The 17,888-nt window shown below is 39.8% G+C and overlaps 2 protein-coding genes across 4 annotated transcripts in view; one reads left to right on the top strand and one right to left on the bottom strand.

Annotated features, from left to right (window-relative positions):
* Window positions 1-16,753, bottom strand: part of sntg1 (syntrophin, gamma 1) — a 46,321-nt gene extending 29,568 nt beyond the window's left edge. Inside the window, exons 1-2 of one of the 3 annotated variants that reach the window (XM_071206240.1) lie at window positions 16,613-16,753; window positions 5,085-5,124 (exon numbers count right to left, since the gene is read on the bottom strand). The gene's annotated coding sequence lies outside the window, so the exon portion shown is untranslated. Of the gene's footprint in view, window positions 1-4,471; window positions 4,999-5,084; window positions 5,125-5,778; window positions 7,344-16,612 lie in introns of those variants that run through there. The other 2 variants (XM_034104621.1, XM_034104622.1) reach the window with 2 other exon arrangements.
* On the top strand, window positions 9,106-12,218 carry snai2 (snail family zinc finger 2). Its single transcript, XM_034104623.2, has 3 exons — window positions 9,106-9,320; window positions 9,523-10,044; window positions 10,393-12,218. Exons 1-3 carry the CDS (start codon window positions 9,242-9,244, stop codon window positions 10,572-10,574), a joined length of 783 nt encoding a protein of 260 aa, XP_033960514.1. The 5' UTR covers window positions 9,106-9,241; the 3' UTR covers window positions 10,575-12,218.
* Window positions 16,754-17,888: the final 1,135 nt, after the last annotated feature.

Here is a 17,888-nt window from a genome sequence, read left to right as displayed (position 1 = left end):
CACTCAAGTACTATGATTATTAAAAATACAAAGAGAGAATTGCATTAAAAGTTCATAAAGTAAAATGAAAATTCATCCCTGATGCATTATTCACAAGAAATAATCTGCTCTAAATTATCCAGTTATCGCTTTCCTCAGAATCCTTTATTTGGTTTGCTAGTTTAGTTAATTATACAATATATCAGTTAATCTGTACTGTTAATGTTATGCATGGAATAAAATATGACATATCCATAAAAGATATCACTTAGTCAGGGGTTGTCAGTTTGCTCAATGACAGAAAAGGGTCCCTAAACTGAGGAGCTCTCCAGGCCAGATGCTCACGAGTGATAGGAAGAGGAGTAAATGAATGACAGACACACTTATGGACTGAGATCTCGACCTTCATGACTATGACGTATGTTTTTGGCAACCAGATATCAGGGGATTGCCAACTTAAATCAAAGTGAATCATGCCACACAACATTAAATCACTTGATATCATGAAGCAAAAATAGATATTTAACTACAGCTGGAAGAAACTGCAGCATGTTTGATAATAACTTGAATCCTAATTGGATTACAATCGAATGTATTCTCTAACATACGATATAATGGTGCAGCGCCTGTGGATAAATGGACTAGCAAGTCAATCACTTTTAGACCCTAGCCTCACGGAGACGGTAACGAAAACGAACCGTATTCGATTTCAAAAAAGTCTTCCGTCCACACGCAGTCGGCACCAGAAACGTGTCCGTCCACACGAGACTGCTCGACCTGCTGGAGATGCTGTAGTACATATGCGGAGCCTGTAAATCACGCTGTAATTCCTCCACTTCGGCAGTTTAAACGACCCGTATCGTCTCCGTGTGGCTGCAGCCTTAATGTGGGTCTTAATTAGGCTCAACATGCACCCTTTATACTACATTGAATCACATAATTCACTGCTAATTATATGTTAAAATATATAGTAATTTTGGTATTTAAAACCAACAAGGAGAAGACTTTGGGGCCGGGAAATGGCACCATACTGTGTGAAGAGTACATGAAAGGATTAAAAAGCTGAGCATATTGCTGAAGGCTAAGCTACATTAAAATGAAGCTACGCAGTCAAGGGACACAGCTGCCCACTTACTAAATATAAAGCAGGGAAATATAGAACTATCTCAAAATTGCTCGGGCTAATTATTTATTAATTCACACAGCGTGATATGAAACAAATGAATATCTTGGGGGTATAAATTAAGATCTGTAGATCATGAACCTTAAGTAGTAGTAAATGTTATTGAAGATAAAAGAGGCAGTTAGAAATGAATGAAGATGGCGTGTTGACATTATTCCCTAGAAACTCTGCATGATTACATGATGATCATTTCCAACTGCAAGGTATGACATAACACGAAAATATCTACTAAATCTGACTACATATATTTAGGGCTACAGCTAATGACATTATCGATTATTCAGTTGATTACTTTGTTAGCAATGGTTGAATCATTTATTCCATAAAATATGAGGAAAAAGATGCCAATCACAATTTCCTGAAGTCTAAAGTGACTTGTTGAAAATGCATTTCTATATTGGTACTGGTTTTAAAAACCATGCATTGAACGTATTGTGATATAAAATGAAAAAAAGCAGCAAATAGCTGGAATCTGAAAGTATACAGCATCCATGCTTGGTTTAAACAACATACATGATGTATCAATTATTAAAACATTTAGAATTTACATTTTGTTTGTCTACTAATTGTTTTTGTATTCACAACTGCTTTAGTGAACTGAATCTATGGCGGCCATACGGTCTGTTCTGCAATCAGGAGCAAACATTGTAATTGCTGCTCAGGGCTGTTTTACATTTCACAGGTTGAATGAATTGCACATTTTCCATAGAAACCACAACAATGTAATTTACAGAGGAAGCCCGCCTGCCATCAGGGCTGAGTGACTTCTGTGGCGTGGCGTCGAGGCAGGGGTGCTTAACGAACAAGCAGAATATCGACATCAATCAAATGGAACCTGAAATTGTCCAAACCTGGGTATTTACATGTTGCAAAGCATTAAGGAATGAATATACATGCAGTGCTGGATGTATAGATGTTATCTCTGAGGGGTGAATCAAGATGTATGTTAGGCAGATTACTAGTATCATAAATCATTGTGTGTAATAATCTCATCCCTTATTGCTTTGCTTAGTGGCAGTTATCACTTGTGTGTAGCTCTCAGAGCGTTGGTCTGTGTTGGTCCTGAACCTCTAAATCAGATGGGCTAGTATATGAGGCGCATATAAATGAGAGTTGTGTCTTCTGTCTTCCCCGCCCCACGAGACTTTGGTGTGCATTCGCTTCATTAGCCATCAGTCTCTGCTAAGGCAGACTAATGGTTTTCTAGTTGCATGACAGTCAGTGACTTTGTGGCACACACCCCTGATATTTCTTTCCTGCACTATCTAAAAAGATAAATCTGAAGTTTCGGTTTATTTGTTCTACTCGTACATCACATCGCAATAAAAAAAAAGAAGCATATGGCTACTCCTGTGTGGATTCAGCATCTGGAGCACTTTGTATGGATGGTTGACCAAACAGTTGCTATAAAAGCCCCACAGCAACATCAGGTGTGATGCATTTTCCTCTCTGCCACGGGGCTCTGGGGCGAGATCGTAATGAAGATGTCCAGCCTTCCAGTGACATACTGCCTCTCCCAGCTGCCCTTTAGATAGAACAATCGCTGCAGGAAAATGTTAAAAAAGATTGCTCTGTTTTCCAGACTGCTTTCTTTAAATTCTTAAAAATATTCAGCATCCTGTTTTAGTTCCTGTCTTATACTTTCCCCTAATCTCATTGCTACTTTTCCTCCTTTTTTCCTGACAGCTCCTGTCAAGTTTTTTGCGCATCATTCTGTGCACAGCACTCTTTTTTGTGATCAAAATAGGTCAGTGAATAAAGCCACACGACAATAGTAAAATGAATTTGTGCTTCACTCTAAATACTGGAAGTGTCACCCTTGAGTATTCATTACCACTCTGTTACATATCAAGCTGCTGGGTGATGCTGGGAGAGTGTAACAGCATTTAATATGTGTTAACATACATAATTGATGTCATGTTGATGTCATCCAGTGCTTACAGTATCGCCTTAGGAAAAGCTTTCCCACTTGTATGTTTCAAGACGTTTAACTAATCCGGATTCTTAAACAGGCCGATGGGATTGAGTTGCATGAGGATCAGCAGATTATTGATTACTTAAGTAGGGAAGATAAAGTGTGGAGGAACTCTTCGTTGTGCAGTGTAGACATCGTTTCCAGATCATGATCGATGCCAGTTTAACTTCATGCTCCATCTGGGGAAAACTTTGTGACAATCTGTTTTTTTCCCCCCAATTATCAGCAGATCTAGACCGCGACACTGTATGGAGGATTCAAACAAGTAATCCCTGGCACTCTGTACCCACTGCTTGACATATTGACCGGACATGACTGACACCATTTCACTCAGGCCTGATTTTCTGCCAGTGTACCTCTGTACCTCTGTCACTTGGCCAAACTGCTTTTTGATTTAGGACACAAGCAGAAGGAGGGGGGATGGGATGCGTGTGATATGGCATAACATTGTCAATGACATGTCAAAGTCTTTCCCTCTGGTAGGAAGTGAGACCTTCAACATCAGACAGATTGCTCCTGACCTATGACCACCAATGGACCGGCTAAACTCAGCTCAATATGCTTGTACGAGCACAGAAATCATTGACGTGAAGTCAGATTTCTCCATCTCAGCTGGCTTCTTAGATACAAACCACACTGATTGTATGTCACCTTGCAGCCCATAATGAGGATACACAGAAGGATTCAGGAGCTTTCTGCGAGGCTAATAAAGCACACTGAGCAGCAGCAGGCTGTGCAGGAATACCTCTCAGGTTTATCACAGATGGACATGGCCTTGAAGCTTTTTCCAAGAAGAAGATGAGCAATTTATGAATAGTTTATTGACGTTTAAAATATAAAATGATGGCCTATTTTCTAAAAAAGAAAAGAAAGTAGCTTAATACTGGAATCCAGTGCAGGGACAGTACTTAATGCTGCTAAACAGCACTATGGATGAAAAGAGGACTGCTGCCAATGCACTGGCTGGAGGAACTGCGGGTACCTGCACTGAGGCAATGTGAAGGTTTTCTGCAAGCCCACATAGTCCCTTCAAATCACACAATAATGAAAAGGTGTTTCATCAAGAGGCCCATTAGGAGTGAAGTAGTCAGCTCAGTTTAGCCCATCACCCAAAATGTGCCTAATAGAGGATGGGATGCTTTCTAATGCATCGGATCATATGGTGATTGATACATAAATCTTGATGCGCAGCATTACACCAGATTACATCTCAAAAAAGTACAGTGTAAAGAGATGAATGTTTGGCATAATAATTACCTACCTACGTTCGTCGCGCACTACATCATGAGGCAGTGCAATATGTAAAAAGCCAGAAAAAGGTCTGAGAGGCTTACCTGATTTTCTAGTAACAGGTGGTAATGTCTTATTAGATCCCTTGGAGCTCCAGTCCCTCATGTGTCAAGCTTTTCTTATTTTAATTTATGCAATGGAGGCTAAAACATCTCTGCGAAATCACAATGTATCCCTTGTGGCAGCATCGCCCACACGGCATCCTGGTCCACTATACTCTGTAGCGATGTGCAAAAAAACCGAGAGAAAACCAGCCCGCAGAAAACAACATTTGTGCATATTTCCTGGGCAGCGGCGGTTTCAGGGATTCCTCTCCGTCGACATCTCTGGCAGAGGGTCCAGTTTCACAGCTCCGTGTCTGTCTCCCTCTCGCATCGTGCTGCCAAAATGACTGAAGCTGGAAATCACATGCGGCTGGTTTAACGCGCGCGTCAATCGACTTCGTTTACCCAAGGCACCCGCACATTTCCGGATCCATAAATATTACATGCTTCTACTTTTTCACTGTTTCTCGTGACGTCTGCTGCTCTCTCTCGCATTAAACCCGAGCAAACATCTCACAAAGCGTTTCTTCTTTTTCAGCCAATTACATTTGCGTGCACTGCGGTCCTGAAGGTGTGTGTGTGCGTATTTGTGTGTGGATGTGGGTGTACTCACTCGGGATTCATCCCAAGGTTTGCCCGCTTACAGTTGAGATCTGCAGCAAAAGAGAAAAAAAATACTTGATTTCTTTAAACGTCAACACTTCAAAGTTATTTTCACATTAAAAGGCAAGTGTGTGAATTATGTGGAAGCATTCAATCATATTACAACTTCCCTCAGCGTAACTGCATTTATAAGAGCAAATAAAGCAGGTTGTGGATTTTCTCAGCTTTAGCACAGTCAGCCTCTCATGACTCAGTGTGAGTTATCAATGAACACACACACACACACACACACACACACACACACACACACACACACACACACACACACACACACACACACACACACACACACACACACACACACACACACACACACACACACACACACACACACACACACACACACACACACACACACACACACACACACACACACATTCATCATAATTTGAGTTTATTGCCAGGTACGGTTACACAAATGCAAACATTAACACAACAAAAGGATATCAATTGTATGAGAACATCAAACATATTACAATTATAAAAAGAAAATAGAAAAAGGAAGATATTTAGAAACACATTAAAAACATATATTTACACCAAATATAAATATAAAACGTTGGTAAAATGAATATATGACTCGTCAGAACACACACTGTACATATGCAGTCTAGTATTTGGACTCTAGTATTTGGACTCTTTACCCGAGGCCAATGCGTGAGCAGCTGTGCGAGTTGACCAGGTGCGCCTTAGTTTCCATGGTGTCATCATGCCAGCTGAAGACCTGCTGTTCCCCTACATGATGCACGTTGACTCTTCTGACGTTTCACGTTCCCACACCAACCTGAGCAGCACGTCACTGACAGCCTGAAGGTACTGTACAGAGCAGCATTCAAGTGTGGAACCCAATGTACACCAAGTCTTTCACTCTGAAAGGAGGGCTTCGGGAATGGTGGAAACCTGCAGCTCTGCATGCTGCTTCCTGTTGGTCCTGCAGGCTTATCTGCTGGTATGATTTAATGGAAGCGCTCAGTCACATAAAGAGTAACAAGTGTAATTCCACCATGAGGCTTTCCATCCCTGTCCCATAATGGCTTAACTGTGATCCATTAGCAAACCAAAGCTAATTCACACCCAGATTATGGCTCTTGTAGCCCTCGGGTGTCACCAGAGGCCTTGTTAGAGTACAACATTTGACCTTATTGTATCTTTAACAAATCTGACCTATACTTAGATCTGATGCTATACTGCTGGTTTGAGCAGAAGCATTTTTTGGTTTTTGGTATTAGTTACTACAATATATGGGGAGAAAACCCAGGTGAATTGGTTTAAAGGTTTAACTTGTATTACTGCTATTAAATCTTCCCCGTTTACAGTTGCAAATACATTTCTGCCATAGTCTCTTGCTTTAAGTGCTGGCTTAAGAAAGCCTCTCGCAGACAAAAAATCTTCAAATTACTTCCACACACTGAGGTATACAGATTTTCACATCTTTGTAAACATCTGTTCATATTTTTTGGCACACCATGAGTGGAGAAGTCTGCAGCAGAAACCAAGACTGTTGGATTGGTGCATCCCTACAAAACACATTTTCTCAATCCACTTTTCAAGATGAGATATTACCAAAAAAGGATCTGCCAAATTTGAATAATTTTTGGTTCCTTCACATTAGTTTTTCTATGTTTGTGTTTTAGCTTTTATCACTTGTTTAAAGTAGTCACGGCTCAGTTAGAAAAAGGTGATGCCCCAATCAAAAATTAGAAGCATTTGAATCAAAATGTGATAACAGCGGCCAAGACTGTCTGGAAAATCTGATCAAACTACACCCACAACACGTGTTTTTAGTTTTACATATTGGTAGACATTATGTTGCTTATTTACTGAGGAAACACATCCAATTTGAAACCATGTTTTTGGGGGTCATGAAATGAAACTTATCTCCTGCACTGCACACATACACTATTAATTGTATTTGTTTGCACATTAAAACGCTACATAAACACCTTACGCCTTCATATACTCAGGTATATGTAAACAAAAGCCTGTGCAGGAGATAAAGGGGGTGCAATAGCTTATGCAAAAACAGCTTTAAAAAAAATAATAAGCGGGATTACAAATGATGAAGAATAAAAAAGGCATTTAGAAAAAAAGAATACAAAAGAATATCTTCGTCCAGTTGTTCATCAACACTGTCATTTTGGACGTTAACGTTTGTTTTTTAGTGTTTGTTAAAAGAAGATGATTATTTATCGACAATTTGCCTTTAAATTACAGACAACATCTTTAACACATCAGCTTGAGCATAAATGAAGATTAGGATGTCTAGACTGTCTTGCAGATTACACCTGGATGTCCCATTTAGCAGCAGCTGCCTCTCAAAAAAGCAATCGGTAACCTCATACCTGCTTGACCAGAAATCAAAAGCATGTTCATGTTATTATTAAGCACAATTGTATCCTGGTATGACACAATGCAGGGCCAAGGATACACGGATTCCTCTCTGTTAATTAATTTCCGAGTTCACAAACTACAGCCTCAGAAATGCTGATATGATTTGAGTCGGCACGCTGTGCTTTCACTCCCCCTTCATTACCGTCAGTAGGAAAGCATCCACTTGCTCTGAATGCAGAGCACAGTACTGTAGCATGAAAACTGCACAGAGGCATTTCTTTACCTGGCCATGCATGGCCTGCTTCTCTCGGATATGGTTTTGTTGGAGGCCAATATTGATGTCAAAGCATTATCGTTCACCGTGCACAATATGTTCTGCTAGATCACCACCAAACACATCCTCACACATCCTTGCCGTACAGCATGCTGAATGTGTGACAGTAGCCAGTAGTTATTATGCACAGATAACCTTCCCTTCCCTTTATAATCCAAGCTGGCACAAAGGGAAACTATTCATGATCTGCAATTATGTTTTTTAGATAAGATAAGCGCTTCACAATTAACTTAAGGCTTGCCCTAGACATAAGGAGCTTTTCATATCTGCTGACCTAGCCAATCAAACTGCTCCAGGAGCTTCAATATCACCATGCCTGAGCCTGAGCCTTTGTGTGTTTCTTTTTCTACTGCCTTGTTACTTTTGAAGGTTCAACTCACGCCCCTCCCAAAAGAACTGAGTTGAACACAAGAGGGCGTAGACTGCTAAGTTTGCCTCTCCTTGTTGAGTTCAGCAGCAGAAGCAGAAGCAGAGATGAATTCGATTATGGTATCATGTCCGACCTTGAGAGGGAACTACTCTTAAATTTACATTTCAGGACGGCTGCCTTATTGCATTATTGGCGAAGAAATGTGTGGCGTTCTCCACACACAACTGCATTAGTAAGGGCCATCCTCTGGCAAAGCCACAGAATGACAATGTGAATGGCAACATGCAGGTTGGTCCAGTTGTTGGTTTGAGCATGAAGCAAAGGATTTGTCTGCCCAATTAAATTGTATAAGAATGCTTTGTGTAAAAGATGATAAATTGTGTCGTTATCATCATCATTAGGAGTGCTGGTGTTGGTAGAAGAATTCTCCAATTTTGAAATGCCACCCATACAGGATAATCAAGTCCCCAGAGGTTTGTAACACAACAATCATCAGTAGCACCATGCACACTCGGTGCAGTGATTACATTAGCAATGGCATTCATAAATAATCCTGCCAATCTCTCGCTCCAGCTCTTATTATTATTATTTTTCCTTTTCATCTCTGCAACAGGAATATTATAATTAAAACGGTTCACAAACATGTTTGACTTTGGTGATTTGCTCTGCTGCCTATACAGTATGTTTCCATATGCACTTGCATTCTTGCAACAGACACAAGTGTAGCACAAGGCACCTGTCTGACATTAAATGGCACTAACCCAGCCCAGTGGGTGGGTCATGTGCTGCTATAGGCTAACATCGCTTTTTTAGGCTCCGTGGTAAAAGCGCGATTTAATTGGTTTGAGTTCCCAGTATATGTAAATGACAGTGTGTGGCTCCTCCCATGCACCTGATGGGGAGTATTTACAGCTCTTTACAGCTACTCACTGCACTGTTTCCAAGAGCGCAGCGCCGCACCATGACACTCCACTGGACTTAAGCAATAAGGATTTACGTATCTCACAGTAACCTCGCCGCTGTATTCTCCAAGAAAAAAGTTTGTCAAAAACTTTTCCACTTGTTTTCCAAGATGCCACGCTCTTTCCTGGTGAAGAAACACATAAACTCCGCAAAGAAGCCAAATTATAGTGAGCTGGAAAGCACAACAGGTAAAGTTTCAAAGTAAAATAAATGTCTGACTTTAAAAGTGTTTTTATGTTTCTTACATGTAGTCGCTGTTTTGTTGTGGTTTTTTTTACTTTGCAAAAGTTTTAAAACGTATCGACCAACTTTAAAATCTCTGCTCCTCGTTCTTCAAGCGATGACTGACAGCCCACACATGATCACTCATTTGACTTTCTTTATTTTCAGTGTTCTTCACGCCGCACATCTACCGGGGCCTTCCTCTGCCTGTCATCCCCCATGCGGAGATCCTGAGCCCGGCAGCGTACAGCCCCATCACCGTATGGACTACCAGCAGCTTACCGCTCTCTCCACATCCCAGTGACCTCTCCCCCATCTCCGGATACCCCTCATCGCTCTCCGACACCTCCTCTAAAGACCACAGCGGCTCTGAAAGCCCGAGGAGTGATGAAGACGAGCAGATGCTGCCCAAACTGACAGATCCTCACGGAGTGGAGGCAGAGAAATTTCAATGTAGTTTGTGCAGCAAGTCCTACTCCACGTACTCTGGACTGCTCAAGCACAAACAGCTGCACTGCGACGCCCAAACGAGGAAATCCTTCAGTTGTAAATACTGCGAAAAGGAGTACGTGAGCCTGGGAGCTCTCAAAATGCACATCAGGACTCACACTTTGCCTTGTGTTTGCAAAATTTGCGGGAAAGCTTTCTCAAGACCGTGGCTGCTCCAAGGACACATCAGGACGCACACTGGTGAGTGGATGGGAAATAACAGAGGCCTTCATTGGGGATGTTTGTTGTTGGCTTTTGCAGGCTATTTGTGTTTAACTTTGTACATGATTAAACAGCCTCTAAAGCATGTTTCACAGCTCACTACCGTTTTGTAGTGGAGCTCTGAAAAGTCTACTTCCTTCCTTTTTGTGAAAAATTTAGCATTTTCTCTTAACAAATGTTGTGTTACAAACTGCAGTGCTTATCTTTAAACGCAGGCTTGAAATTAGTCAGAAATAACAGAGCAATATTCCTTCTGTAACATTTGTATTCACATGTGTCTGTGGCCTATCTTTGACAATGTCTTCTTTCTCATTTCCCCCCTGACAGGAGAGAAGCCATTCTCCTGCCCTCACTGCAACAGGGCTTTTGCTGACAGGTCAAATCTCAGGGCTCACCTACAGACCCATTCGGATGTGAAAAAATACCAATGCAAGAACTGCTCCAAAACCTTCTCCAGGATGTCTCTTCTGCACAAGCATGAGGAATCTGGTTGTTGTGTAGCACACTGAACTGGGATACTTTTCAAACACCAGAAAGAGAAAAAAACCTCTTCTTTACTTTTCCAGGAGAACTGTCAGGGAATCACATCAAAAGGTTTTTTTTTCCCAAATATGCAGACTTTCTTTTCCCAAGAGCGGTCCATTTCATTTCAAAGTGAGAAATAGCTTTGAGATCACGTGCTTTCCGTCTCGAGCAGTGTTTGTAATTGCAATCGAAGCAGAGCTCTGTCATGTTGTGTACTTGCCTACCTGTGCTATTCATGCACTTTCCTGCATGTCTAGAATGTTTTATGTGCCTTCACTATGTTATCTTCAGTGTTTTGTACCAATGTCTTTCAATGGCTGTTATGCAGTCCTCCACTTTTTTGTACGCACCACACAAACGATACCAAAAAGTGCATTATGAATGACAGTACACATGTAACTAGAGGAATACTGAAGCCATTGTTACTTAGGGAACAAGTGGAAACTTGGTTTTGTTAAGGTGAAATCGCTATAATAACTTTTGCACAGAAACAGTTTGCCAGCACTCAAATAGGAAAACAGATTTTCTCAAGTGCCTCAATTTTTTACTTGGCAATAATATGTATTATTCAACAGTTTCCTGTTATATTTTTATATATTGAATGTAAGTATGACTGAAATGATTGTATATTTGCAGTAAAAACTGTGATGCTGAATGACTTTCATATTTCCATGACACTTTGAAAATAAAGTTTCATGACATTTTGTATAATTTCTGGCATCTTTCAAGTTGCTTTTCATCTGTGAATCATTTTCCTGTGTGAGCAGCTCTTTCAGCAGCACTCAGCAGCATTCATTGATGGTCCCACGCGTCAAATGGAATCATTTGCACAAAAGTAAATGATATTGAATCTAGCTTGCACCATCTCATGTTATGGAGATGTAAAAACGAGCAGAGAGGTGACTCAGCTCTGAATCAGGCCTGAACCTGTTCCCTGTGAACCTGTCCAGACATCAAACAATCTTGAAATCTAACACATACTAGCTATATTGATCTGCACTCACTTGTTACACCCTTTGAGGGCCCATGACTTTCTTTACCTAAAGTGTAAAAGTGAAATAATCCTAATCTCATGTCATCAATGTATGGAATATGAAGAAGTTGTGTGTTTTATAATCGTCCTGCTAAATCATTACAATCACTGCAGTAGCACAATGCACTCGGATATCTAGATTTAAATATGTTTTCACAAAAAGCAACCTCCTTGACAACCTTCCTTGAATTTCTGGGATGCTTGCCATAAAGGATTAAATAGACTTCCTCAGGCTAAATGTTGTTGTCTTTTTCCATATGCTGTCTACTTGCAGCAGAAAGAGATTAGAGTACAAAAAGTGCAAAGGCCTTAAGGGAAACAGTCAAAGTCTTTCTAACAAACCCCAGAGTGTGTTCTCGTCTGCCCTAATGCCCAAAAGCTGCTGACCCAGAAGATGTGATCTGACAAATAGACACTTTCTGAACTCTCCTGTAGGTAGATTTTCTTCGCTGTGAGTCATCCTCCAGATATTCCAGGTGCTCGCCGCTGGGCTCTCTGTCGGGCCAGGCGGCTCCAGGGCTCTTCAACAACCTCACTGGAAAGCAGGTGCAACCAGGAGGATACAAACCCCAGGTCCACTGATGCTGTGTACGCCTCAGCCATGACCTAATGTGGAAACATTACAAGCAGCAGTTTCTATTATTCAGATCATTTGCCACATAAAAGTAAAGTGCCATCAAGAGGGCACTCAAAACTCCAATACTGCCGAGATAGTGAGGCGTTTTCTCCTCCCTCACTAATATCTCTTATTCCATAGGCAACTATTTATCATACCAGTGTCAGAGAGGATCTACTATGAATACATAATGCCAATTAGCTTCACAGTCTTGCAGTATTTCCCTTTTTACAAGAATAATTAACTGCATGACTGATTCCTCAGATAACAACAACATGTTAAATGCTTTCCCCTCCAACATGAATATTTTATTTAATCGTTGTGATGATAGTAGGAGGAGAAGGGGAGGGAAAGTTAGCAGCAACTTATTATTCTTTAAAGCGTATATATATTAGAGGATGTGTTAAACAATGTGAGGCTGTTAATAGTCATACTGTTGTGTTTAAGTTGTGAATATTGTTTACGCTAAACGCAGGTACAGAGCTTGTGGGTGTTTTAAAGCAATTAGATAAAAAGATTCTCTCAACTGAAATGTTGTGAAGATAAGTCGCTAAATCGTTTATTCCCATGAGTGAACTAGAATAAACATTGTTGAGGCCTGAATTAAGTCATTTATCATATTCAGTGAGGAGAAAATATGACAAACTTAACTTTAGCTGTAATTTCATTTGGCTGTTGAATAATATATCGATAAAAGGGAGAATTTACCAGCTCTTTCCCAAAAGTAAACTCATTAAATATGTAGGCCTAAATTAAGTCATTTTTCATTTTCAGTGCAAATTAGAGCAGCAATTTACAAGTAATTTCCCTACTGGTCAATTTTCCATATAGCCTAATCGGAAATGTTTTCAGTTGAGTATATTTCCCCAACAAGGGCCCATTCATATAATATCTCTTGTGTATGTCAAAGAAAAACACAAACAGGGACAGATAACATCACTCCAAGAAAACATACTAAATTACCACAAAGACACTGAACATACAGGAATCAGAGGAACTATTGTGTTAACCTAATAGTTAACACAATAGTTATCTAATATTGTTTCCTATAAGACAAATAAAAGCCACAAATACTCACTTGTAAGAAGCTAGAAACAGAGTTCAAAAAAATCAGATCAATTATCTGTCGATCAACTAACTGATTAATCATTGCATCAGCTCAACATCTCACTTGGTAGCCTATAAATCTGTGTGAATTCCCAGTACTCTTTATTTTATCATGTATTTTTATATCACAGGTATAATAAGTGTCCTCATTCTGCACATATGAGTGTTTGGGGGCGACTTAAAAGCGCAGAGCAGCCTCAGAGAGCCGTGTGTTAGACGTAAAAGAGGGCACAGCTCTCAGAAACCTGCTGACTTTATGGTGAATCAGGGAGTATGATTCCTTTATGACCATCAAGTGGAACAAATAAAGTTAAGGGTGTCCTCAGAGGTCTGATTGTCCTCGTCGGGACCCCTCCTCTCTAACCCCGGCACATCAGAAGGAAGATGATTGTGTATTCCCCTTTACTCTGAGCGCCCAGAGGAATGTTAGCCTTTTTATTGAGCTCCCGCATGTTGTTAAAGACTATTTTCTTTCATTTCTGTTGTCTCCTTAAGTGACTGGGTAGCTACTTAGAATGGTGCTGCTTTTCAGCTCGAGGTGCATATTCTCCAGATAATACTGTTTTCCTCTAATTGTGTGGTGTCCTCTGCATCCGTGCTCTGCTCGTTGATAAATTGGATTCATGCAGATCGAGCGAGCATAATTCAATCACCAGGGAAGATGGGTTCTTCCGAAGTTTTGCGGATGTCTTATAGTCTTATGTGTTTATCTCATTATAGTTATAAGAAAGGTTTAATGTAAAAACTTTAAATAAATTATATTTTAGTTAGAGAAGACAAGGAGGTGAATGTTTGATGTGTGGAAGGCTGCAGTCGAGAATTGAAAAATGTTGGCTGACCCTTCATGTCGGTCAGAAATGATTTTTTGTTTGGTGTGTCATTAGGAGCACTGAAGTGAAGAGTCCAGCAGAGACAGACCAGGCTGTGTTGTCTTAATCAATAGCTCTGTGGTCTTCTTTTAGTTGCATCCTTGTAGGACAGAGGTCAGCTGTCAAGGGATCCTGTGATCATATTTACTTGATTGTATTTCCTCCTTAATGTTCAACTCAGAAAACCCCATGACTACAGCTGTAAAAGATCTTCTCTGTAAACAACGCCAAGCTTTGTGACCACTGATGATTTGACAGATTGAACGTTTTCACAAAAGGTTTTTCCCTCTAACTTTTTTATTTATCAAGCATTTCTTGGCAACACATAGAGCATAAATAATTGGCTGGTAGCACAAAGGGAACCCTATGTATTGTAGCTGTAAGCAGAGATAAGGACAGATAGTAATTGTTCATTAATGTATTCCACTGCAGAGAGAGCATTAACTACAGAAGCAGTGAAGTTTTATTGTATTTATCTATACAAGAGTGAAAGATTACTTTATATGTCCCTATAGGGAAATCTGTCTTAGACATGAAGGCTTGCACATAAAAAAAGCCATACCATTTAAGTGAAGACATAAAGTACATTTAAAATATTGTGCTTCACATTCGCACATTTCACACCCTTCTTCTGTCCTGAGTTTAGGAGAGTCACTGATAGAGAGATGAAAGAGTGTTATACTTATTAAGGAGCAGTTTGCACTTTGAATACAGGTCTTTAAAATATTTTAGAGAGAGAAATGGTCTCTCATACTCATACATTTCACTGCCATGTGGACCGTTCTGTTTATTTATGGTTTTAAATTAACTGACATTTTCCCAAACCAAGCTGAGATAAGAATATACTCTGTTTCAGAATTATAAAACAACATCATTACCCTCTGTCCAAGCTCAAACACTGTGCAAAAAGTCAGTGTTGGACCATAGTGCATGCAGAATTCACATGGACATTCAAAGACAGACAGATTACTGTCAATATTTACACCCAAGTATTTGTAAGAATGAACCTTCAGGGTTAAAAAGTGAAAAAGTGTAAAAAGGTGTTATGGACAAAGAGTGGAAGTGGAGCAGAATTGTGTGATGCATTTTTCATCACGAAGCAGTTGGGAAGTGAAGTGTGAACTGATTAAATGTGTATGACAAAATATCATGCATCATGATGAGCTGTTTTCAGGTTTATTTTATCAGAAGTTGTGAAAGTCTGTCAAATTAAACACAACTTTGGTAGTTTGAGTCTCAAAGTTTGGTCATGTCTTTCAACTTTCATTCAATGAAACCATTAGAACTTTCAGCGATTTCAAAATGTTCAAAATGACTTATGTTGTGTGTATCTACAGATTTTAAAAAGGTGGTCAGCGTATTACCAAATGATTGGATTCTTTTGGATCTTATCTGCTTCATCCTGCAGCTCCCTAGAATCGAGTCTTGAGTCTTTTTCCCCCACTTTTCAAAAGATCCCACCCGAGTGAATAATGATTTCAGAGGTTTCTTTCTGCTGCATTTTCAGTCGATGCTGGACAGAGTTTAAAAAAAAAAAATTCTGACAGTTTCCTTTGAATGGTTGTCATTTTCACAAAGTTTGCAGGAGAGTTTTGATGTGAAGCCCCTGTCACACAAAGTGAAGAGAAGCTGCTTTTAATTTGAATAATGATAATGTCATTCTTCGAAAAGCGGATGAAGCAAATTGCACATTTGTAATCCTTTTAGACCTCAGAGCAGCCTTTGACACCGTTGATCATCCAATTTAAAATTGAACGCCGTAAGCACCCGCTGGTATTACCTGCCCCGTGCTTGACTGATTCATCTCCCTCCACTCAAACAAAAACTTTTATTTCACCAGTGGAAACTCATCTTTCTTTTGAGCAAACATCACACAAGGAGTTCCTCAGGGCCATGCGAGCCAACTCTTTTTTTCATACATAACCCCACCTGGGCCATATATAATTTGTAAACACAAAGTTTAATTATGTTGATATGGAGAGGACTTTCTATAATGTACCAGTCATGTTACACTCAATCAACTGGCCTTTGTTTATCCCCTCACTTTTCCTCTAGCGCTAGACACCTCACATTTGCGGTTTTGCGATTAAAATTGAGTTGATTGCCATGACATTTACTACAGACATTCATTTTCATTACAGTGAATTATTAGTGAATTTCAGTGATGCCCTAACTTTTAATTTATATATTTTAGCCCATTTTTTCAGGTAGAAAATGTAAATCATCAATATTTAAGTTTATAACCCAATATCTACCAAATTAATGACCTTTCAATGAGCCTCAGTTGTACTTTGTGTTGGCAGGGACTCTCTGACAGCTTCTTCTCCTCTTCTGTCCATTCTATAAATATGAATTGTACTTTAGGAGTTGCTCATCAGGATGGGACAATCAACTCACCTCTGTGGGCTCTCCTCAAGGCGAGTCCACCGACAGATTTTCAAATATTGACACAAATATTGAATTGGACACTGGCTGCAATCTCGACCGCATGGATCTTCTCTGCCAGACATCCTGCAGGCAGTTGTGCGGACGTGGTAAGATGGGCTGGAAAAAAATAAGACGGGGTGTTTTATTCTGAGTAATGTACACATTGAAGTAGGTTACAGGATTGCATTTAACTCGAGTTATACCTTGTAAGATGACCTGTGACAAATGAAATTGATTAACCTATTAAGCCCTGAGCCTGTTTTTTTCAGGTTTCAGGCTCGAAAATGACATTCCCAGAACAAATGACTATATCTTCACTTCTAAAAAGGGGTAAATTAATAATCTTTTTTCTCAAAGCAATGATAAACCGGTGAGTTGGATGTAGAAAAGTCAGAATCAATATAGATTTTTTTTATTTTAAAGTAAATTCAGATTGAACATACTAAAAAAAAATTATAGTGTCCGTCCAAAAAAAAATAACATTACTTATAGTGAAAATCACCCTTGAATGATGGGATAGTAGACTAAAAGCTTTAGGAATCCAAACTATAACATATAATAAGTACCCTGTATCAAGATTGATGCAAAACAAGTGAAACTTGACATTTTTAGAGAGGTTTAGAAAAAAAAAACACCTCTGGGGTAATTTGTGTATTTGACGTTTCTCTGGAACCCATTGGTCGATTTTGGTGATTGACACCTTTTGAACCGTTAGAGCCAATAGAATCGAAGGGGAAGTTCCTAAATCCACCTACATGTTACCATTGAGGAGTGAGAGTGATGCGCACGCAGTTTGCCCAAACCGAAAGCTATGTTATACTCTGAAAACTGAAAACTAGGTTTATTGCCATAAATATGATGATGGATTATCAGTAATCATTTCAAAGTGACACAGACAAATTGGATTAACCTTCAGCAGCGTTTTTATCGTTTTAATGCCATTAAACACAACTTTTGATCAGAAAAACAGCAAAGGTAAGACATATTTGCCGTTTTGGCTCCGTAAAGCTACGTTGTGTGTTGTCTGGGTTTGCCTTCGCTGCCCTGAGTTTTGATTGCTCAGTGATGATACTTATACCTCTAGAATCTGTGGAATCTCAGCTTTAATCAGCTTTGTGCAGATCCGATACGTAATCAAGTGTTTCTACCGTGAGTTCTGTGCTAAGTGCGTTAGCATCTTTTCGCTCAGGGCTAATTCAGAGGCTTGGTATTACCCTTGTGTTTCGTTTAGCTAAAAATGGTTCAT

Source organism: Pseudochaenichthys georgianus, chromosome 17, assembly GCF_902827115.2.
Source record: "Pseudochaenichthys georgianus chromosome 17, fPseGeo1.2, whole genome shotgun sequence".
In the NCBI taxonomy this organism is placed as follows: domain Eukaryota; kingdom Metazoa; phylum Chordata; class Actinopteri; order Perciformes; family Channichthyidae; genus Pseudochaenichthys; species Pseudochaenichthys georgianus.
This window is presented reverse-complemented; position numbering and strand designations above follow the sequence as displayed.